The 24,048-nt window shown below is 38.7% G+C and overlaps 1 protein-coding gene across 2 annotated transcripts in view; it reads left to right on the top strand.

Moving 5' to 3' along the window:
- si:ch211-225b11.1 (uncharacterized protein LOC561694 homolog) overlaps positions 1 to 23,310 on the top strand; it is a 29,313-nt gene extending 6,003 nt beyond the window's left edge. The window contains exons 1-12 of one of the 2 annotated variants that reach the window (XM_049578207.1): positions 1,383 to 2,437; positions 6,165 to 6,375; positions 7,792 to 7,924; positions 8,416 to 8,550; positions 10,823 to 10,926; positions 11,954 to 12,078; positions 13,678 to 13,790; positions 15,146 to 15,286; positions 15,433 to 15,532; positions 15,704 to 15,804; positions 15,893 to 16,060; positions 17,907 to 23,310. In XM_049578207.1, coding sequence (XP_049434164.1) covers positions 2,365 to 2,437; positions 6,165 to 6,375; positions 7,792 to 7,924; positions 8,416 to 8,550; positions 10,823 to 10,926; positions 11,954 to 12,078; positions 13,678 to 13,790; positions 15,146 to 15,286; positions 15,433 to 15,532; positions 15,704 to 15,804; positions 15,893 to 16,060; positions 17,907 to 18,011 — 1,509 coding nt within the window. In that variant the 5' untranslated portion in view covers positions 1,383 to 2,364 and the 3' untranslated portion in view covers positions 18,012 to 23,310. Of the gene's footprint in view, positions 1 to 1,382; positions 2,438 to 6,164; positions 6,376 to 7,791; positions 7,925 to 8,415; positions 8,551 to 10,822; positions 10,927 to 11,953; positions 12,079 to 13,677; positions 13,791 to 15,145; positions 15,287 to 15,432; positions 15,533 to 15,703; positions 15,805 to 15,892; positions 16,061 to 17,906 lie in introns of those variants that run through there. The other variant, XM_049578206.1, reaches the window with a different exon arrangement.
- Positions 23,311 to 24,048: the final 738 nt, after the last annotated feature.

Below are 24,048 nucleotides of genomic sequence, written 5' to 3'. Positions count from 1 at the left end.
GTGCAATGCTGCCTCCATTTAAAGGTACAGTATTGCAATTTCTTCCACCGTCACCTCATTTTATGTTGCATGATACTTTGGACTCTGCCCTCTAGTGCCATCTACTGGCTGTATTTATGCCATCTTAAAGAACGCTTGGAAGTATGAGGACGTTTACAACGTTTAAAACAGATGTATGTATTTTAGTACGTAAAGGGAGCATAAATGAGCTTTTTTTTTTTAATTTCAAATTTCAAGTCATAAAAACAATGTGTACGGCACATGCAGACATTTGGCACGTAATAGAACACATAATTACATCAATATAATGTAGGGTACATCAAGTCTTGTCAGGATTATTGCAAAATGAAAATAAAAACAAAACAAATAAAAGAGAACTAAAGGGTATAAGGCACAGTAAATTACCTTTTACTCGAGATCAGTTAATAACAAGTCACTAACGTATTGCAGCATATAGTCACTTTTCTTATTTTGTGTTAGTTTTAAAGTATTTATGTACAAATCAAAATCTACCAGAAATACGTGAAAACTTGGCAGGGATTTGGACATTCTCATTTTATGTAAGTAAAATTTGCCGATTAGTAGCATAAGATACAAAGGACAAAGACTTATCATTACATTCAAATCTTGTAATAATATCCTTCAGACCGACTGTGATGATATGTCCAGTTTTTTCATAGATATATTTCTCAAAATCCCTTCAAAAGACAGATGACACAGGGCAAATACAGAATAAATGTGCAATTGTCTCTGACTCAATCCCACAAAAAGTGCATTTATCATCCAAGTCTGTGAACCTGGAAATTGTGTTGTTACAAGGATAAATGTTATAAATGAGCCTTAACTGTAGGTGACTGTGTCCGCTTACGTCCTCCAATCAGGTTATGTTTTCATCTTGATTGTGTATCTGTTTCTCCAGATATTTCAGGCACAAAATTAGATTTACCTGAAATTCGGTCAGGAGGCAAGTCATTTTCATTTCACAGCAGAACCAGAAATGTTTTTTAAAATTACCTGTTAATTTCTTAATGTTGCGAGATAGAGCATTCATTATTGGAACCCACCAACAAAACGACCATTTATATGTTACTTGCATGCCTTTATGGAAAAAGGTGAACATATTGATTAAGTAATTGATTAGGGACTACTTTAACAACAGCAAAACTATATCAAAATATCCATTTACAAAGTGTCTCACAACTTGTGCAGTATATTCCAAGTCTCATTTATCCATATGTCGTATGCTCAGTATGAACAGAAGCATTTTTGCCAAAGCCAAACTTCAATACTGAGGTTTTTTAGTGAAAATGCATGTGTTTGCATGTGTTGGGAAGTACTGAGCATACAACTGGATAGATGAGATTTGGATTATACTGCACGAGTTGTCTGAGAGTTGTAAAAAAATGTTTTGATGCACTTTTGTTTTTGTGAAAGTGGTCCCCAATCAATCAAAAAAATGTTCACTCTTTTCTGTGGAGGTGTGCAGGAAAGACAAAGTTTTCCTCACTAATTTAAAGTAAAACTGTGGGACTAATTGATTTACAAATGGTCATTTTGTCGGTGAAGTATTCCTTTAACATCTTCACAATTTTCTCCTGACCCACTGCACTCAATTAAAATAAAAGTATCCGGCTCAAGAATCCCATGCTTATCTGTGTATGTGTCTTCAATGCAGATCTGGATCTTAATCCAGTATAAAAATGTTATCATTTTCTGTTATTTAAATGATCACTTTAGAGGACTTTGTGCTGCATCGTTGGAGTGCTTTCCATTTTCTTGTTTTTATTTTAATGAAATCTGCCCTTTCTGTCTGATAAATTGATTGTCTTCACGTTGATGGATGGGAACTTGTCGGAAGAACATTTCAATCACTGCTGTAATCACTGCCTTTTTGTGTCAAAACTTAAATCATATATCCTCTGAAATTGAGTGAACATTAAAATTTATGTCAGTAAGAAAGAAATCAATAAATCAGTTGAGCCATGAACTGAATATTCTTAAATCTGATTTATCTGAATGATAATTCAGTCAAGTACAGGTGACTGAAGTCTGCATCAGTTCTTTCAAGAAATTGTAAACATCCATGTGGATCAGTATGATGGGTTGTTTAAAAGCTTTCAGTGCTTCAAAAAAATGCCAGGAGGTAGTTGCAAAATTGTAAATCAAAGACATGAATGAAGTGAAACGTGTGGACCCAGAGAGCCACCTGGCAGTCACCTGGCAGATCAAACAAGAGCCCAGCCATCAACAATCAGTACTTATGGGTGTAAATTGAAAATGCTGTCTGTCTTGTTCTAACTTAAATTTTTCTCCATAGTTTTCTTATCTCTTTAAAGACAGAGATTATCTACCCGGTCAAAACGTATGGGTCCTTCACTTGATTTATCGCTCATTTCTTCCTGGTTAATGCTCTGTGCTAAACAAGGGCCGAAAGCAGGTAGTTTTTCTCTGTATGTTCTTTTGAATGATTTCCCTTTGCAACTCAGTGCAGTCTGCTGTGTTGAACCTGTGATCCCTGATTTAGATGCCCACAAATATCTATCACAAATCAACAAATATGTCTATGTTTAATTTAGTGCAGTATTCTTAATTAATCACGGCATATAAATGTATGATTGTAATTTAGATTTTTTCTGCCACTCGTTTGTTGTCTCATTAGTCTAAATGAGGGCATCTCGTGGACAGGTGAGGCATGACAGGATAATAAACTAATAAAGAAGAGACAGAAGAGAGGACAGCTCCAACTGATTCCCTCCATCTTTGTCAGCTCTGACTTGTTTTTGAGTTCGGCACACTAATATGTTTTGTTAGTCTGAAATGACTTCACCACTTGGAGTGTGTCTGGTGTACCAGTGGAGCAGTCAACCATGTGTAGAGTGAAAGAGGCAAACAGGCAATAACAAAGGAAGGAGCGCTTAACGTGGTCCGTACAGAGTGGTTGTAGCTGATCCTGGAGCTCAGAGGGGGTTTCCTTTGGTTCTGTCATTATGATGACACAGATCTGTTTTTCAGCAGCCTCTCCTTCCATTTTACCACATAGTGACACTGGATCTAGCGGAGCATGGCATTCCAGTCTACAACGAGAAGAGAAAATGTTTTCAAAGTTTTTATAAACTGCTGAAAACAGCAAGCCATTTTGTTCAGTTGACAGTGTTGCTGTCAGTGGGAAAACATGTCTCTATCATTCTCAAATGACAAAGATGGCAATGATAACATGATGCAAAAGATCAAGAATAGGAGTAGTAATAGAAAAAAGAACAGTTGGACCATTTTGGAAATGTACTCATTTGCTTTCTTACCAAGAATCAGCTGAGAAAATTGATGCCACTCTACCTTAGTATGATAAATATGTAGCTGGGGCTAGCAGCCACTTAGCTTAGCATAAAGAGTGGAAACAGGCGAAACAGCAAGCATGGTTCAGTTCAAAACATGAAGCATAAAAACAATAATTTGCCATTACAGGAAGTTATGTAACGGACTATTTCTTGGCCAGGACTATTCGCCTGGCAAACAGCTGATACTTCAGGAAATTAAGTTTAGAAGTAGAATAAAAACAGCTTAACACATAACCATTTTAAATGGCATATTGTCTTTTTATACCTCCGCATTGGTGACAGCTGTTGACGGAGGTATTATGTTTCCTGGTTGTCCATCTGTCTGTCCATCCCATTCGCGTATATGCAATACTTGTCCTAGAACCGCCATGAAGGTTTTTATAATGCAAATAACTCTGTTTAGATCAAACCTACAAGCTTCTCTTCCTATGACTTTTACTAAAAATGTGTCTTGTATGTTTTCTGAAGCCTTTAGGTTACAAAAATGAAACATACTAGACTTCTGAGCATTTATACCTCTGACTGCGGCAGACCGCTGCTGAAAATTATACATTTTGATACATACCTAGGTAGGCTATACATATTGCAAAACTCTGTAAAAGTACACCAAAGCATACATTTTCTTTTCCAAATATTTTATTACACAAAAGATGAAGAAATTATGTTTTTGTTTTTTTTTTTTTAACTATTTTGGCAAATACATACAAAATCCTCCCGCTCCTCACTCCAGGCAGCTCCAACTCCACTCACATGCTTTGACTCAGGCATCAGAGCCTCTGCGCTACAGCAATAGATGCATTGGCGCTGTCTGTGGTGCGTAACACTAGGATTGCCAGGATTACAGTACTCCTCCAAGTGCCACAACATATGTAACTTCATTGTTTATGTTGTCCGTGTGCTCAGAAGCACACCAAAAATGCATTTGAGTAATTTCCGAGAAGTTATGATAAAATAAAAAAAAATATTACAGACTTAAATTAGATTAACTTTTGGTCTATAATATTGTTGGCTATATTACGCATTTTAATAAAAAAAAAATTAAGAATAAAAGAAATAAACAACGAAATAATTAGTGGAAACTTTTTTTTTTATTGATACTCCTCCTCTCTGACATACTAACACACACACACACACACACACACACACACACACACACACACACTGAACACGCGACTGAATGAATGAATGAATGAACATTGGAAGCGGTTCAGCTGCAGTCCCGCTGGCTGGCGCGTCACTGTTGAGATTCGTTTTTTATTATTAACAAAATGTTTTTTTATTGACTGTATGAATGGATTTGTTTTCAAATAAATATTAGGAAACGAAAATGTATGTTTCAGTGTACTTTTACAGAGTTTTGCAATATGTATAGCCACCTGTAGGGCATATGTATCAAAATGTATAACTTTCAGCAGCGGTCTGCCGCGGTCGGAGGTGTAAATGCTCAGAAAACATACAAGACACATTTTTAGTAAAAGTTATAGGAAGAGAAGCTTGTAGGTTTTATCTAAACAGAGTTATTTGCATTATAAAAACCGTTGTGGCGGCTCTAGGACAAGTGCACTTACATTGATCACTTCCATAAAATAAAACGAGAAATTGGAGAAGACTGAAAAAACTGTTAAAATTAAATTAGGGAACTAATCACAGATGTATTGTCTCTGTGTGTTTTTACATCTATTGTTGCTTTTAATTTGCAGCTATACTTTTAATGAAGCTGACATGTCATGACAGTCGACAAAATCCAGCACTTGGGCAGTGACTTGCAGCGTCAGAAACCAACCAAAAAGGTGTCCTTTAACATTGGCGTGTCGTGGCGGGTTGCTGTTATAGTTTAATGGAGCCCAGCAGGCTCAGGGGGAAATGCAGCGGGACAAGGACGAAAGTTAAGGTGGCGAAAGTCCCACTCGGGCTTCTAAGCAGATTTTGCTATCTTAGGACACAGCCAGGCTAACTGTTTCCCCCTGTTTCCATTCTTTGTGCTAAGCTAAGCTAACCGTCTGTTACCTCCAGCTACAGATTTACCATACATGAGAGAGTGGTTTCAATCTTCTCATCTAACTCTCAGCAACTCAGTGAATAAGCATATTTCCCAAAATGTCAAAGTATTTCTTTAAACATTGATAATATTGATTTTATATTTGCATTGGATAGTAGCCTACAAAAAGTAGTGCTGAAACCAACAGTGAAATTTGTCTTACAGAGGACACCTCATGGGTGGTTTTTCCCATATTTAAAGTTGTTTAGGTTTAGTCCTTCATGTTCACACCCTACTGACATGCACAGTAAGGAACCTCTACCTGCTCTAGAGGCCAAGCTTTTTAGTTGAGTCATTGCTCTGAATTCTCTGAGGTGGAGACAGGTGACACACCTGTGGTACACACAGACACGCAAACTGAAATCTGACACACAGCTAAGGACCAGAGGTGTTGATAGACTGAATAATTTACGTCTGTTGGAAGACTTTGATCTCACCTTTATCCATTTGGTCAAGAGCCTGTTACATTCACAGGCCAAAATGACACAGTGGAATTTCTAATCCATTGCTCCAGGAATGCCTTTTATCTGTGGCCCAGTTTGCTTGACTTCATCTTGGCCACCACTGACCAGTCATTAACTCACGATGCTCTCTCTGCTGTCTATCTTTAAGTGAGATGTAGACTATACCCGTAATCCTGGGCTCAAATAATTGACACTTCACAACAGAAAATGGAGTATGAGGTGACAGTTTTAAGAAGCAAAGTGTACAGCTTCTACAGCTCCCATAGATGGCATCTCTTTGCGGAGTCTCTTACTTTGTGTTCTCTATCCCTACGTGTGACTCTGCAGGTGTTGGTCTGGCCACAGTTGTTATCTCCTTTGTGTTCTCCACGTACTACAATGTGCTCATGAGCTGGGCACTTTACTATTTCTTCAACTCGTTCGAATCGACCCTCCCCTGGACTTCCTGCAACAACACCTGGAATCTTGTCGAAAATTGTTCCAGTGGTTTCCCTGGCAATGCCACCCACCTGCAGTCTGCCAGCCAGCAGTTCTTTGAGTGAGAAATGCATTTTCAGCTGCTTATGTCACTACTCCATCTGTTTTTTTTTACTGGAGGAATTAACCCTAATTAACACTGTTGTAATGTTTTCCTAAAGGCACTGAAAACATTTTCTTAATCATCTTACTATAAAGCGAAGTGGGTTTTACACAAACATTTATGCCAAAGTTTTGGTAAATTCACAGAAGAGATTTCTGTATTTGTTTTTGTTTGGAAAAATGTGACCTGACATACTTTTGTACACGGTTTTGTTCATGGTTTAGCAAATTTAACTGACAACTGTAGGGTTGTCTGCCAATTAAATCTGACCACACCTCACCCACACAGCCCTGATGACGCAGATTAATTGAGCTTTGAGTGTTAAACTCTTGATAAAGAATACCTAATTATTTTTTGCCGAACAGTAAAGGAATACTTCAGTCACAAAATGATCATTAGTACATCAATTACTCTCCCTGTATTACATTGAACCCGTGAAAACAATTCTCAGAAAAAGAAGAGACTCATTTTTTATCGAGATGATATATATTTAAGGAGGGTGATGAAGCCATAGAGGAATAGGGAACCCCCCAGGGTGTACTGATGGTGATAGAGGTGGTGAAGATAAGATGATATGAAAATGTGAAGAAAATGGAGAAGTGCTGATGATGTGGATGAGGAAAAGAATGGGCTTTGGGTGAGCTCCTCTCTGGATACGATGGCTGGAGGTGGACGGGGTGGAGCAGGGTGTGACAGTTCTGCCTAAAATGACAGCTGATTTAAAATTTGGAAGTAGCATCCCGATTGGCTGATAGAGATAGTGGCAAAGTTTGATTGGATAACTAGAAGAGTGAACATAGTCAACTGATTGGAGGCAGCAGTGACAGTGGGATAAAGAAAATTGTGAATGGAAGAAGCATAAAGAAAGTCTTCCTAAATTGAGCTTACGCTAAGCTTCATATAAAAGAATTTGCATACAAACTCTCACACAACCAGTGCAGTATACTCCTAGTCTCATTTATCCATAAATGCTCAGCACTTTCCAAACATTTTTGCTAAACTTAGCCTGCCTGGGCAAGCCCATACATTTGAATTCTGCTTGTGCAGTATATTGAGCAGAGTTAAATGCATGCGCATTGTCATGTGAGGGTTTTTTAAAGGATGTTTTGATATATATGCTGTTGTTAAACACGGGTCCCATGACTTCAATTCACCAAATAATTTCTCTGATTTTTGATTATCTGTTCACCGTGGAGGTATGCTATAAAATCAAAGTTTTCTTCATTGTATCATGGAGTGAGTAAATGATGTACAAATGGTGATACTGTGGTACTGTTGAAGTTTAAGCATCCAGGCCGGGGACTTCAAGGATACAATCATTGAATACTGTTGCTCTTTGTATTCTCACACTTCTTTTTCTATTTTTTTTTTCAGTCACAGACTTTTGCAGAAAACCAGTGGCATTGAAGAGACTGGCGGTATCCGCTGGGAACTCTTTGGCTATCTCATTATTTCATGGGTCGTCGTGTATTTATGCATATTTAAAGGAGTCAAATCCACCGGCAAGGTCAGAACAACGGCTGCTTTTCTGCAAGATATGTCTATGCTTAGTGGTTATTATGCTTAATGTTGTGTCTGCCCCAGTTTTTTATTTAATTGTTTGAAAACCTTCTGTCCATTGAGATTTTATCACAGTTAATGTTTGTAATATAGCAGTGTCAGAGATAAAGACAGGAACATTTGTAGGCAAGGAGTTCATTTTTGTGCTGATTACAGAAATATAGTCAAACGTTTGCTCAGCATATTCAGAATCAGGATATGATGAAATTTAACAGAGAAGAGCTTTGAAATTGGGAATTCTACCAACACGCATGTTTTTTTATACAGTTTTATGTGGCATATATTTTGACCTGACTTGATGAAATAAGCTTGAGATATTTCCTTGATCATTCACACGTGTTACTGAAAACAGGCCACAGCAACTCAACTGTTGCAACCCCATGTGCACAACTCACCAGCACATTAATCAATTTCTGCTTCTCGCTGTTTGTCACACAGGTTGTGTATTTCACCGCCGTATTTCCGTACTTCATTCTGTTTGCCCTGCTCATTAATAATGTGCAGCTTCCCGGGGCCAAGAATGGTATCCTCTACTTTGTGACACCTGTCTGGAACAAACTGTTTGAAGTGAAGGTGAGACTCTGTTAATGAATGAGTGAGAAATGTAGGCTAACCCGTAAGACTTTGGTTACACATTGGCATCAGATCTGTAAAAGGAAACTTTTAGTTGTTTAGATCAAATAAACTATTGTGTCAGACAGTATCAAATGCATATTTAACTTGTCTGCATAGGTCAGAGAGCGAGGAATTTGAGTAGGTTTTTATCTTGTGTTTGCTCAAACTTTAAACTCAGCAAAAGCCAGAACTGCAAAAGGGAAGAGAGGAAGAGGTCACTGCAGAAATGAGCTCAATAAACAGCTGGGGTTGTACGGGCATCTTAGAAAGTGAATAATTTGGCTTCGAAGATTTTAGGGATGGCTACCATCATAAAATTTCAGGACAGAAAGCAGGAGCTTCAAGACTGTCCGAATAACCTAGTTCGACTGCAGCTGGGTCAGTCTTGACCCCTCAGTAGCACAAGGAAAAATAAGCTGGACACTTAACAAGGTGAGTGTGGTCCAGCTTAAGGCCCAGACACACCAAACAGATGAAGGCTGACTGTTGCGTCCTGTCCTCTCATGTCACCTGTGTCAAAAAGTTTTACTTGAACGCAATGCAAAGATTACAGCCAATGGCCAACTAGCACATACTACATTCTGCACCTGCGTGAGAGGAAATAGAAAAGGGAAACTAGAACTAGAAACTAGAAGACAAACAAGATGGATTTATGCTGCTAGGTACATTAACCCAATTACTGTGCACTAGTGAACAATATCCCAAACAGATATGAGGTGTTCCTGCTGATGAACTTGATGGCTGAAAAGTCATCTTAGCTCATATAACAAGTTTGTTCTGACCTCACACCCTCTTGACTTTAGCCGTTTGTTTGCTTCCCTTACTTACATTTCTCTTTTGTGCATTGAGTTGAACTCTTGGGAAAAAAAAAACTTGAGCAACAGACGCTCACTGATGGCCCAACTTTGAATCATGGCCCATTGTCGACTAGGTGTGTCAGGGCCCTTAGGTTTAGCAATGTAAAATAGCACACAAATGTTAGGGCTTATTTCTCATCTTAAGTATTTCTCTAACATGAAATATAATATAAGATAAGATACACCTTTATTGATCCCACAATTGAGAAATTCCAGTGTTACAGCAGTCAAGGGGAAAGAGCAGTCCAGTCCAGTCCAGTTTATTGTTAAGATGAACACCCGGGTACTTATAAGATGTCACCATCTCAATGTCCTTTCCCTGGATGTTCACCGGTGTTGGGGGGGAGGAGTCTGCACCTGCCACCATCAGCTCTTTGGTTTTCCCCACGTTGATCTGAAGATGGTTCCTCGGGCACCAGTCCACAAAGTCCTGGTTCAGTTCTCTGTACTCCCTGTCGTTCCCACCTGTGATGAGGCAGACTATGGCAGAGTCGTCAGAGAACTTCTGCAGATGACAGGTTGGGGTATCATATGAAAACTCTGCAGTGTAGAGGGTGAAGAGGAACGGCGCCAGCACCGTCCCCTGTGGTGCCCCCGTACTGCAGACAACCAAGTCCGATACACAATCCTGGGTCCTGACATACTGCGCCCGGTCCGTGAGGTAGTCTAGGATCCAGGATGTGAGGTGATTAGCTACCCCTATGTGCTCCAGTTTGTCCCTCAGAAGTGCAGGCTGTATGGTGTTGAAAGCGCTGGAGAAGTCAAAGAACATGATTCTCACCCCAATGTCAGGCTGGTAGGCAAACTGCAGCAGGTCCATTGAAGGGCCTAAAAATCTATTGAAGAACAGATTCAGATCAGTCACCCACTTCTGGTCGCCTCTGGCCTGGGAGTCTGGTTGTTTGTGTCCTGAGATAGTTTTCAGACCTCTCCAGACTCCACTGACGTGGCTTTGCTGCAGCTGTTCCTCCATTTTCTTTTATACTTCCTTTCCCCGCCTGATGTTGCTCCGTAGCTCCTTCTGCACGGCCTCCGGCTCCTCCTTGGTTCCAGACTGAGGTGACAGTTTTAAGAAGGGGAGGGGGGGGGGGGGGTTGTCATAAAATAAATCCAGTGTTTAATTGTCTCTGGTGTGGCAGGAAACATACTGGCTGGAGGTGGGCAGGGTGGTGGAAGAACAGGCATGGTTGAATATTCTTCACTAAATGTGATATTAACACATTTTTAAAAGTTAAGGGTCACAAAAAATACTTGAATAATGTTTTGTTCTTGAAATTCATTTAGAGTAAAACACTGATGTGGAAAATAGTTTTCCAGGGCCTTTAAAACTACACTGAAGTTAATCTGCATGCTCTCCTTTATCTCCATCACAGGTGTGGGTTAATGCAGCTGCCCAGGTGTTTAACTCCATTGGAATAGCATTTGGCTCCATGATTTCAATGGCTAGTTACAACAAGTTCAACAACAACATTCTCAGGTAAAGATTTAATACTGTCTGTTTGGAAAACCTGTACTGTGTCTTTGATTATGAATATACAGTCCATATCAACTTTGGAGGTTTCTTATTGGTTCCCTCAGTGTACATTAGGTATACAAAGGTATGAGATTTTAATGGTATAATAACCGTCTCAGAAAGTATCAGAGTGTAAGTTTTACATAATTTGTATTTGTCTTCTTCTTCTTCTGAACCTTTTTTTTTTTTTTTTTTACAACACCATTGATACCCACAATAACTGGTACACTGCTACAGCCCTAGTTTACATATTAGGGCGCCATCACAGTCTCACAAAAATACAACTGATGCACTTCACTAAAAATGCAATAAATACTTACCCTTTACCACAAATTACTCAGAGACTTTCCACAATAAACTTGACAGTGTGCTGTGAGTTGAACAGCAGTGCTCTCAGTTGTCTGCGCTGCAAGAGCAGCTTTCATGATCCGGCTGTTTTGCTCACAGCAGGAGAGGAACAAAGAGGACAACTGTTTATGGGAGAAGCTCCATGTTTGGTCTTCTCTCTTTTTTTTCCTTTTTTTTTTTTACATTTGCTTTGACTTCCGTGTGCCTATCAGCTTCAGCTGTTCTCCACAAAGGTTACTCCCATCCTGCAGAGAACTGAAATGAACCCTGTCTGCCAGACTCAGCACTATCCAAACATCTGTCCAGGAAGAAATTGAGAAATGAATAATTACTAGTTTACTTTAGAACAAGGAGGATGTTGTTATACAGTAGCCTATATGGAGGCCATGAAGCTTTCCTGTGGGACTCAGGAAACAGAATCCCTTAACCAATTTACTTTATTTACCTGCCAGGGACACTATCCAATTTTCACAATTTCCAATATTTATAGTTTCTGACAAACTGAGGGCTCATTGATCCAGTGCAAAAATGTAAGACACTCGTCTTGATGATCAAATGGCTGCTTTATCATTTTCTACCGTTGTTCTCCTGAGTTTCTTGGATCCTGTAACTACACTAACAGGCTTTCCTCCTCCTCTCCCAGGGATGCATTAATTGTGTCGATTACCAATTCGTTCACCAGTATCCTGGCTGGCTTTGTGATCTTCTCAGCCATTGGCTACATGGCTCACACACATAACCTACCAGTGGAAAACATAGCTACAGATGGTAAGCATCAAGCCTGAGAAAACCATCGCACCACAGTCTCAGAGAGTTGTTTTATTTTAATGATTGAAGGGAAGTGTTCCAGAAATAGAGATGGATATACAAACTGTGTTTTTCTTTCATCCTCCTGGGAGCATTTTTTCTTGTTTTCCATGGAAAAACAAGACACAAATTTCAAGATGTGCACATCTGCCTTGAATATCTGAATTGTGCAGGTTACTTAAAGATATATAGTGAAAGTCTACAATTTCTTGAAACTGCACATGTTCAGTTTCCTCATCTCGTGGTATACTACTCGGCCTGTTGTGCAATGTCTTGTTGTGCTCTGGAGAAGCTTCATAAAGTTTAAAAAGTATCCCTGATGATGTCATTAGGGGTTTCTCAACTTGGGCATGAGAAAATCACTTTAATATGAAACCAGTGTGACAATCTGGATGTGATGGGTTTGAACAAGATCGGTCGGTCCCTTGTTATTTCAGCACAATATTAAATTGCTTGAGTTATAGACACATGTAGATGAACACTATTTTCTGTGTGTGTGTGTGTGTGTGTGTGTGTGTGTACAGGATTAAAAAAAGACAGAGGGAGTTTTGGCTCTGGCAACCAAATGCTAAAATTAAATTAGAGCTTTGTCTGTTAAGTACTGTATTATTCAAAACTGAGACAGCTTGTGTTCAGTTGCTGGGACAGATAAGGATCCTGTGAGGTGATCAAAACACTATATCCCTGTCAGCTCTAATCGCTCTGTCGAATGACTGCCACCTGATCTCACCCTCCTGAAAACATGTTTGGCTGATCATTGGTTAAATTTCTTCAGAAGAGTAATGGTAGCTATCAGTGGCCTCTCATTGTATTTTCTGTATGCGTCCGGCATCTTTTCAAAAGCAATATCTCTAAATCATTTCAGTGTTTGAGTTTCAGCGCAGTGACTACACAGCAGCTGCAGGATTGGTGGGATGCAACCTGCAATTAATCTTTAAAGGCACTGCATTGTTTTTAAATGTCAAACTGACTTTAAACAAGTCAATGAGGTTTATGAGTGTTCTGTGATAAATATTTGCCATCCGCAACAGTGGGGCTGGTATTGTTTTCACCTTTTGAGCCAGAGCGTGTTTAGTCACGGCAAAATGTGGTCCCAGGGGCCCCTGTTGTAATAGGAACTACCATAGAGGCTCTTGTGAGTATTGCCCACTTGTCTGTCTGTCTGTCGTGAAAAAAAAAACGTAAAAGTTTGTTTAACTTGTGTTAACCACAGACCTTATTTTAGTGACTTTGAGATGAGGGAACTGAAGTGCTAACTGCTAACTCATCTGGGTTTTGTGACTCATTCCTTCACCACTCAGTTGAAGATGAAATGAAACTTAATTGATCCGGACTAAACTGCGGCTACTTTGGATGTAGCCTACAGAAGCAGTTAGGCTTTTCAGGAATTATTTGACATCTTGGGAAATTGCTTTCACAATTAATATTTAGCAGAAGTCAGAAGTTGGTTGGTTTAGCTTAGCATGAAAACTGGGGCTAACAGCCTGACTTTGTTGTTGAACATTTGTGTGCATGTGTATCTTAAAATGTTAACAACATCTCTACTGTGTCATGTTTCAGGTCCTGGTTTGGTGTTTGTTGTGTACCCTGAAGTCCTCTCCACCATGCCTGTCTTTCAGCTGTGGGCCCCTCTGTTCTTCTTTATGCTGCTGTGTCTTGGCCTGGACAGTCAGGTAAAGATCTCTAACACTCATATAAACACTGTGACTGGACTTTAGATGGTCAGAAGGCTGGCTTCCTAATTGGGAAATAGGGGAAGATTTTAGGTGCTATATTGCAGGCAACTGGACTTGCCTGAGTGTCTTGGAGACGTTTCACCCCTCATCCAGGCTCTTTAACTTCTAGCTGACTTATGGGGACCCACAGGCTTGAAACCATGTGTGGGTGTGAGCTCTGTGTCTTGTTGACTCACCTGGCTATCCTGTAGGTTTATAGGGTTAGATGGGTCCAGGTGTGAATAGGTGTTAAGTTGTTTGGAGAGGGAACTCAGGACTGCATTGCAGGTGAGTCATTCATGGTGTAGTAGGCCACCACCTCTGTTTAATGATGTTTGTTCCAGTGATGTATGTCGATTCTTTCACGCTTCTTTCAAACCATCTGTCTTCTCTGGCCAAGATGTGTACAGTACTGCCCTCAAATGAATGTCCCTTCTCCTTCAGATGTAAATAGACAGCTGAGTCGTGACCTGAGGAGCTCGCTCTCCTGTACACGGGAAAGCCAGCTCCTCAGGAGGGCCAGCGAATGTTTATCATCTTAGTTTAGCATGTTAGCATGCCAAGATTTGCTAAACATTACTAAGCAAAAAATGTCAGTTGTGCAGGTATTCAGTCATAAACATATGTATTAAAGAAATTTTAATTTTTGTTTTGATGATGGTCAAAATCTGTTGTCCATCTGTATACTAAACATTAATATTTAAAGCCACAGACCTTATTTTATATTATATTTTATATTATATTTTATATTTATTATCACAGACCGATATTGTAATATGGCTAAATACCCCACACTGTTTTCATCTCCAGCTCTTTATGTTGGCTGCACACATTTGTCTTGAACAACCAATATCGGTTTTAAGGGTGTGGTCACATATGAGTGAAACAGGGCAAATAAAGCATTTTTTCCTGGTGGCAAAACAATTTTTCAACTTTTGTGAACTCGGCGAGGTTGCAGCCTCAACCAACAGCAAAGAAGTAGGAGACATTGATTGTAGCCATGTTTAACCAGCTGATAGTGTATTATACTGGCCATGAAAAATACATTTGCTCCCATGAGAGCTGCTGCCTGACTGACAGTAAGCTGTGAGAAATATCGCCTCGGCAAGGGATGGTCACTTGCGTCCATTAGCTCATGTGTGACCATGCACATGCAGCTCTTTTCACACCCATGGCTGTTGTCATGGTTACCCAGCTCTTTGCACAGTCTCATAATTGCACCCCAAACAAAGATGCAAAAATGTCTTAAAGTCATAATTTTTATTGAGTAAATGGGAGTAGTATTTTATGTATGTTTTTTCTGTGTGCCACAGTTTGCCACAGTTGAGGTGGCTGTAACATTCATAAAAGATGAGTTTGGAGCCCAAATTCTACGTTTCCTCAAGAGAGAAGAGCTGCTGGTCCTGGCTGTGTGCATCACTGGCTTCATCCTGGGTATCCCTCATGTTACCAAGGTACAGTATGTAACAATGAAACTCTTTTCTTTCTCAGAAAAACACATCTGAGAATATTTTGTAGCCTACATGTGGTAACAGTCGTATCACAAGTGAAAGTTTTGTCATTTTTATCTTCCTCTCTTTCTCTTCCCCCTCCTGCACAGGGAGGTATTTATGTGTTTCAGCTGATGGACCACTACACTGCTGTGGTCTCCCTCATGTTCCTGGCTTTCTTTGAAGTTGTCGCTATCTGCTGGATCTTTGGTAAGATCCACATGATGTTCATAAGTTCAAACCTAGAGGGCCTATTTCTGGTAAACTCTAAAGACCTGTAAGCCACCAGGATTTGCTGTTCTTATCTTTCATATCCACAATAGAAAGAAAACCTGTTTAATCATCTCAAGTGTTTAATCAGCTCTTGTCTTTTCCCATTAGGTGTCCCACGCATCTGCTTGATGGTCAAGAGGATGCAAGGAAAAACTCCAAACATATACTTTCGTCTCTGTTGGCTGGTGCTCTGTCCTATGTTGGTGCTGGTAAGTTTTAAACAGGATTATCTGGATGGTATGACTAGTAATGATGGTTATTTGATATAGTTTTAAGAATATCTTTCTCCTTACATAGTGTATACTGATCTCCAGCATCATCCAGTACACTCCTGCTCGCTATGGGAAGTACACATACCCAGGGTGGGCTGAAGGGGTGGGCTGGTGTGTCTCACTGGTCTCCATAATCTGGATCCCACTTGGAGCCATGCAAGAGATCTGTAGCAACAAAGGCTCACTTCTTCAGGTGAGTGTAAGAGTTGTTATTCAGAGAAATGACGGTGGAAGTCGCTCAGATGGGAGCGGTATTGATACATTTTTTTATCGTCTGGTAATTCATTCTGATAAGTGAATAAATTGACCAAATGAGGAGTTATCCTTACGGCGACTATGGATATCTGTTCCAAATTGAACAGTTATCTATCCACAAAGCTTAACAGGGGTGTGTTAGTGGGGGGACAAGCGGGACTGATTACCTAGGCCCCAGTAGGACAAGGGCCCTTGAAAAACCTGGATTTTTTAAAGTAGCTAATAAGTGCCATAACTACATTAAAACTGGCAGAGTAAATCAGTCAAGAGACTGAACTTTGTATAAAAAATAGTGGAAGCTCTAAGGCCCCTCTTACAAAAGGCACAAAATGGTTTAGTCAGCCGGATTCATCTTTAAAAGCAGCTAGAGCCACGTGCAGCAGAGACTGCGTATGCAAAGGGCCCAGAATTTGGTGAAGGTTAACTTTGTAAGTGACAAGTCAGGTTATCACCAACGTCAGTAGGCTTCATGCTCTGAGGAACATGAATGTCTGTACAAAAATTCATGACAATCCATCTAATAGTTGATGAGATTTAGAGTCTGGACCAAAATGGTGGACCAACAGATCAACACTGCCATTCATATACTCTGTGGTAGTCTAAGTACTTTCAAAATAACGAAATGAGACTCTGTAATTAACATCAGATGTTCTCTTTAGTGAATTAAAAAAAGGTGTTCATATTTGCTCTGAATAGCAAAGTTTACAACTTGGCTGCTGACAACAAGAGCTAGCTAACATTTTTACTTTTTGCTCCTTGAAATACAACATAAGGAATATGACCTTAATTTTTGGTACTTACTATTTCACATAACAATTATTCAAATTACATGTCTAGTCTTCTTTTAACTCAATATCTCCTACATTAACTGATTTACATGGATTATGAAATTATTAAAGGAACAGATTAGTGACATCTAGCAGTGAGGATTGCAGATTGCAATCATCTGAAACTTCTCCTGGTTAGAATTCCTTTACTGTTCATTGTTCAGGAGGTTTTTACTGTGAGGTCTCTTCCTCTCCAAAATAGACTTCTAATTAACATCGGTAAAAACACAGAATAAAGCAGTTTCAGGTTACAAATCAGTGTTTCTCCTACGTTGTTTAGCATGCCGCTGCAGCACCTGCTAATATGTGCTCACATATTTTTTCTGATGACTTAAGATCTAGATGTTCAGGAGGTTTTTATTAGGAGCCAAATTAATCGCCGAGGTCTCTTCCACATTTAAACCAGTAAAAATACTGAACAAAGCTGTTTCATGTTAAAAAAATAAAAAATAAAATCTGTGTTTTTCTGACTGCCCATTGCAGAGGGGCTGCTAACTATGGTGGCCATGACATGAAAACACAAATGGCCCTATCTAGAGCCAGTGTTTGGTTTGTTCGTTTTGGGCTACTGTGGAAACTTGCTCCTTATGTAGATGTAAACAACCAATTCTAAAGTAACAAAAACACAAAAATTCGTATTTTTTAATTGATTAAAAGAAAACAGATGTATTTTATTATATTCCATTTCTGCAAATATAGCCTTCTAAATCCTACACACTGGACCTTTAACAATCTTTATAAACATGAATTCAAGCAAAATAAAGTGACAACAGCTGGTGTGGCACTTTTTTTTTTTTTTTTTTTTTTACTGAAGATATTAGAGTGTTATGTGCAGAGCTGGGCTATGGCTAATATTTGTGAATGAGAAATAAATTAACTGTTTTATCCTTTTTTCTCTTTGTGCCAGCGTTGACCAGAAGTGCTTGTTTCTAACATATTGTCTTTTCTAACCCTCAGAGACTTAAAGCAACTTTGATTTCATCAGTAGACATGGATGCTGAGGATCCACTGCCGGAAAAACAAAACCTAGACAGCTCGGTGACTGAAACCTTGCTTACTTAAGTGGCATGACTAGAAATACAGGCAAAGCCATGTCTGTGAGTCACAGACAGAGATGCACTGTTAAGGGTACTTTTTAGTGATGGAAAGAAAACATATTTACACTGAGATACACAATGTCTCTATTCTAAAATGATCATTTTATGTTGTTTGTCCTTCCAGGACAGATTCCTTACTATGTATCTTGAGCACACTGCACATTTGTAGTGCTTTGAAAGCTTAAGACACACACATCATTTGTGCCTGGTACAATTTGTATATTTAAAAATCTCAGATTTTGTCCATCAACTAAAGATTGTTTTAATATAATTTAATTAAATTTATGCATGTGTGCGTGTGTGCCCTGTCCAGACTAGTCAGGTGTTTATTCCAACCAAAGACTGAAATGTAAATGATTACTTCCTCCGCTTTGGTTGATTAATCAGTAAACATGCCTTGTATATGCAGTGATGTTTTCTCTTGCAGTGTGTAAATAAGACTGTATTATGCATCTATGTTAGAGACATTCAGAGGTTTATTAACTCTTTAGCTTAATACATAGACTTAATCCTTCAAGGACACTTTCCTTTATAAGATACATCATGAAGGGGCTGAAGAGGCCTGTCCCATTCAAAGGTCTTCTCCAAACGCAGCAGGGAAATGACACCTTCTTTTGACCAAACCCAGTTGTCTTTGTGGCCTTAAACCCCATAAAACATTGTGCTGCAAGGTTGTTTAATGTAGAGTTTGAGTCAAGTTTGTTTTTGGCGGTCATCACCTGGAATCACCCAATTTAAAAAAAAAACACTACAGTGTATTTCATAACAGAAAAAGTTAAAAAGTTAAATGGTTACAAGATCTTTTCTCATAATTACGAGAAAAGATCTCATAATTACGAGATCCTGATCTCGTAATTATGAGATCTTTCCTCATAATCACGAGATCAGGATCTTGTAATTACGAGATAAGGTGTCTAATTTTTTTATCCAGTGAATGCAATGCACTAATAACTGACATGCTTTAATGCATCAATAGTTTTGACCTGTGAGAGGATGGACTGTCTCACTGTGGTAGGAAGAGTGGCTTTAAGTGGTCTACAAATTTGGGTGAGGAGAGCAGCGGTTCCCAACCTTTTTCTGCAGGGGGCCATTTGTCTATCACTGAGTAAACTGACGACCCCTGACTCGGTGACATATTTTATTCGTATTATATTCAATAATATGTGTAACAATAACAGTGCAGAACATCTGGTACACTACACTTTTAGGTCAAATAGTAAACAAATGACTTTATTTGAAAAAATGTTAAGAATCATACATACTAACTTTGCATTTTTTGGTCAAATTCAGTGTTTTCTTCTCTCTGACACTTTGCCATTGTGGTGTTAGCTCTTTGGATGTCTGAACTGCGTACTTTTCTAATGCAGGACGAAGTTGTTAAACAGAGTAGTGTGTCTCTGTGAATACAGCTTGTGTTCAGGTCTTCACTGTGTCCTTATCTTGTGAGATTTTGTTTTCTTACATCCCTTAAAATCAAGAAGGTTTTGCAACCCCCCATGAAGCTTTGATGATCCATAGTGGGGGTCAGGACCCCCAAATTGGGAACCAGGGCTTTTGAGATTTCAGCCTCTGATCTGGAACTCAGCTTGTGTCTTAAGCGGGATTTATACTTGTGCGGTGGTGTGTCTGTGTTGCTCTGCAGTTACACCTCCAAAACAGTAGTCTGCGGCGGAGTTTCTGTGGAGAGCTGTAAAGTTTAGTTAATTCACAACACACATTAAAGACGGCTTAATAGAGACAATTTTAAACACAAGTACACAAATTGGCTTCACTATAACATAGACAATGCACTTGTCTTTTGCTGGACACATTTTCCACGCAAATTCAACCTGCTAATGTTATTAGCACAAGTCTATGCCATTTTACATTGTATAAATTAGCCTAGCGGCTGGTGGAGTTTTCCTCTATTCATATAAAACCAGGGACAACAGCAACATTTAACAAAGGTAACTTTACAAAATTCATTACATTTCACAAGACTCACCAACAAGACTCACCAACAAAACAACTGTCTTATACTAAACATGTTTTCCAAACAAATTTAACATGCTAATTGTTATATTTACATCGACGCAGAGCCTAAGGCGTCAATTTTATGCAGAGGTATAAATCCTGTGTTAGCCTGAATGGAAGCTAGAGACAGACAGTGACACTAGTGTGGATATATATTATAGCATTTTAGCTTTACAGTGCCTTAACATCCTTCACATAAAGTCAAAAACCCTGAACACACATTGGCATAAACAAACCCAGACTAATACCATTTTTCACGTAAATGTTTTACATGGAATGTAACTGTAATGTTATTGTAGATTTCTCTAAAATGTACTATTAAGATTTTTTTTTTGCTCAGTGTTGCAAAGCTTCGGAGAGACTGATTTGTGGCTGTAAACAAGTGAGTGGTGTGATCCAGGAAGCAGGTTAATGTTGCACCGATGTGAACTGAGGTCCTTCAAAGGTGAATCAGTGCTGGGAATTTCTCTGATCTCTGCAGGCTGAGGAATAGGTTATTTCTCAGCAATGCATCTGACATTATTTTTTTAACTTTCTTGGAGCAGGAAACTCACAAGAGATTTTGAGATTATAAATGGTGCCTTTGATCTGCTTCCATAAAGCTGAATTGGGCTAATGAGGGTAGATAATCCAGAGGAGGGCAACACTTATCTGGTAATCTGGTTACTCTCCATTCAGGGTCTATTGTATGACCCAAAATCTGCAGTTAATCACTGACTGTTTTATCTCTGGTCTGAACACAGACGGAAACCAAAAAAAGTTCACGTTGGTGATACGTAATTTATTTCAACTCGAGCTTTAACTTTAAGATTGTTCACTTGAGTTTTTTTAATGATTGACCTCCGATCTAGACATCTCGGAAAAGCTGATAGTGAGATTACACCACGTCCAAATTCCGTGTGACAATAGGAGAAAAGGGTTTGGTTGGTTCAGTGTGGGAAGTGTATGTTTAGGGTTAGTATGTTATATAAATGAACTACCTCGACTGGAAATGCCCAGGGGAGATAAAGTCACACTTTGATGTAAGATTGTCTAAAATGTTGTGCCCTATATTGCATTTTTGGCCTTTTACTTTTAATTTTTTTTTTTTTTTTACTGGTTAGCTTATCAAAGAACCTCTCATTAAGAAGAGCCTTTTTTATAGTACTGAAAACATGCTCTGATAATGAATGTTCAAGACACCTGAACATGATTTTCAAAATGATACAAGAAGAAACAATCTAATCTTAGCAGTGATACATGCATTGCACACTGTATCACAGTTTAAAGGTGAAAATGCTTTCAATCCAGTTTTGTATTTGTTTTTGTTTTTTTTGCACAAGAAACTAACCTGTAGGCTGAAAACAAATACTGATCAGAGACACGTCGTGGGACTTTAAGCTTCAAGTGCCTGTCATGAGCAAGTTTTGATTTTAGATTATCTATATTGAATCAGATGGGTGGTTCTTAACCTTTTTTTGTGTGTTACGCATCTCTAAATTGATACATATTAGGTCACAGACCCCCATTTCATAAGATTTTGCTTCAGGGACCTCCATGTGGAAAGATTTTGGTTGTTACATCAGAATTCTGTAGTTGTGGAAATAACTGTTGGGGAACTCTTACCCACATTGGGATCACTTCTATAGTAAATTAAAGAGTAAAAAAGAGTAAACTACCCCCATTTTTTGTGGACCCTCCTGGAACTCCCTTAAAGACACCTAGTTGAGAACCACTAAATAAGACGACTGAAACTTTTATTTAAGATGTTGTTGCGTATGTTGTTGCTGTAAACTGCCTTATTTTGCTTTATGTCATGAATTGTTTAAATTGTATGCAAGGATGATTCAGAAGCATGTTAACAATACTGCTTACACTTCTTAGTAACTGTACTTTTAATATGAGCTAAATACAGATTATTGTGGGCTGTTAACAGAAATGTACTTGTAATCATCTTGTTCAGAAGTGTAAAAAGTCTGGGTTATTGGAACAAAAGGAGTTGGGCAGCCACGTGCCATGACATGCTGACAACAGACCACAGCTGCTGATTTCACTTATTCGTTTCAGATGATCGTCTCAGTGACTATGTTTACATGCACAATGATATTCCACTACTATTCTAAATGTGATAATATTCCAGATTTCATCCATGTTTATGTAAACAGTACATTCTGTTTGTATATTCCAAATTAGGCCTTTTTTTCCCCCAAATTTAGATTTTTCCAATTAAGATGTGGGGTATACTGGTATTATTTGGGTTTTAATAGCATTATTTTGACATGTGTACAGCGCATTTGAAATATGCGTCTCAACTGAGTTTTTATTTTTTTTACTGCAGTTTGTGACACATTGCATCTTGCCTGTTTACAGTCAGCTCTGTGCATTGTCATGGAGACACTGTGCACAAACCAACTCGCCAACAGTTATAGAAATGCATTCCTAAATTAAAGACTAAATTTTTAGTAAGGAGAGAAACACGCCTACTTTTAAACATTATGAAAGACTTGGATGTCAACAGGTTTTTGGATATGCGCATATATTGTACCACTGACTTTTTCAAGAGGGTGGTTGAATGAATTAAAGAGGAAGGCTGTGTTTGCATCGTCAAAAATTATTGGCCACTGGAAAAGCCGTTTTTAATATTTCGATGTGATGAATGACATGTTTGGGCACGTAATTTGGAGTATGCACAGCTGCATGCAAACGTGAATATGAGTGTAGGAGGCATTTTCATCTTAGAGGAATATTGTCTTCTTTTTTTTAAAATAAGGGCAAAAACCTGAATATTTTGCGCATGTAAACGTGGCCAGTGAAGTCAGCTGCTGCATTTTGTGGCAGAATAAAAAACCTGCAGACTCTCTTTGCTCCATGAAACAAGACTTCTCATCCCTCAATTAAAATATCTTCTCATACAAGCACATTTAAAATTTGTGACTCAATGCTGTCATGTTAAATTTGTGACACAGTGTTGTTTCTCTTAACAGTGTTTTCATATTCACACACTACAACAGTGATAATGCTGATCAGACTTTGCTAAACAACTATATATTTGTAAGGCAGTGTGTGTGTTTTTTATTTTAATTCAAGACTCAATGTATTTTTCATGTTTTATGTTTGTGAGACAAAATCCTACAAATCTCTTTGCTAAAATTTCTTTTCATATCAGTGAATATTTTAAATTTTTCCTTACTGTTTTTATCATATTTTCTACTGTGTTGCTGTGCTGATTCTTGGTGTCTTAACATTTAGTTAAATAAAACACTTTTATTCTTGCTCTGGTGTTAATATATCCCTCAGTGCATATTAGCATCATCTGGATCACTACCTCAGAGAGTCACTAGGTGGCAGCAGAGCAGCAGAAAATGCACCAAAACAACACTAACACTGTTTCATCTGTTGTACTCTCATGCCACATCCTGTATAATCTGATACTAATAACTTTGCTGCAGAGCGTTTAATGGTTTGGTCAGAGAATATTTCAGCATGGGGGAAACATTAGTTTGTTTTATCTGATTTAGATTTCACAGCAGCATTAGAATTTTACATTAATGTACAAGAACCAGATGCACTGTGTTTATGGTTGTAGTAAAACACTAACTGGCAACACCTGTCCACAGGAGTCTTTATAAAGATTAAAAAAAGTAAAAAGACAAGAAAATACACCCATAAACACACATCCACACACAACACATCAAATATGGGTGTGTCCGCTGTGGTATTAAGTGTGATGTTTCTCTTCTAGCCATGATTCAATACCTCTGTTACAAATGTTAAAATTGTGTGGGAATTTTCAATTTAGTGGGTAGACAGTTCCATACTTTGGTTCCTTTCAGACGACTGATCGTCCAAATGAAGTTTTGCATATTGCAATGCGACAGCAACCGTTTAAGAACACAGGTGTTTAACAGCATGCTAAAAACACTTTCCAGTTATGCTCCATTGCTTTATTGTTTCTACATTTCTGTGCATACAACACTGAACACAGCTTTTTAGAATGAGTGTTAAGAACA

The sequence above is a fragment of the Epinephelus fuscoguttatus genome, linkage group LG6 (assembly GCF_011397635.1).
Source record: "Epinephelus fuscoguttatus linkage group LG6, E.fuscoguttatus.final_Chr_v1".
In the NCBI taxonomy this organism is placed as follows: Eukaryota; Metazoa; Chordata; class Actinopteri; order Perciformes; family Serranidae; genus Epinephelus; species Epinephelus fuscoguttatus.
Note: the sequence above shows the minus strand (reverse complement) of the source record. Positions and strands in the feature narration are given on the sequence as shown.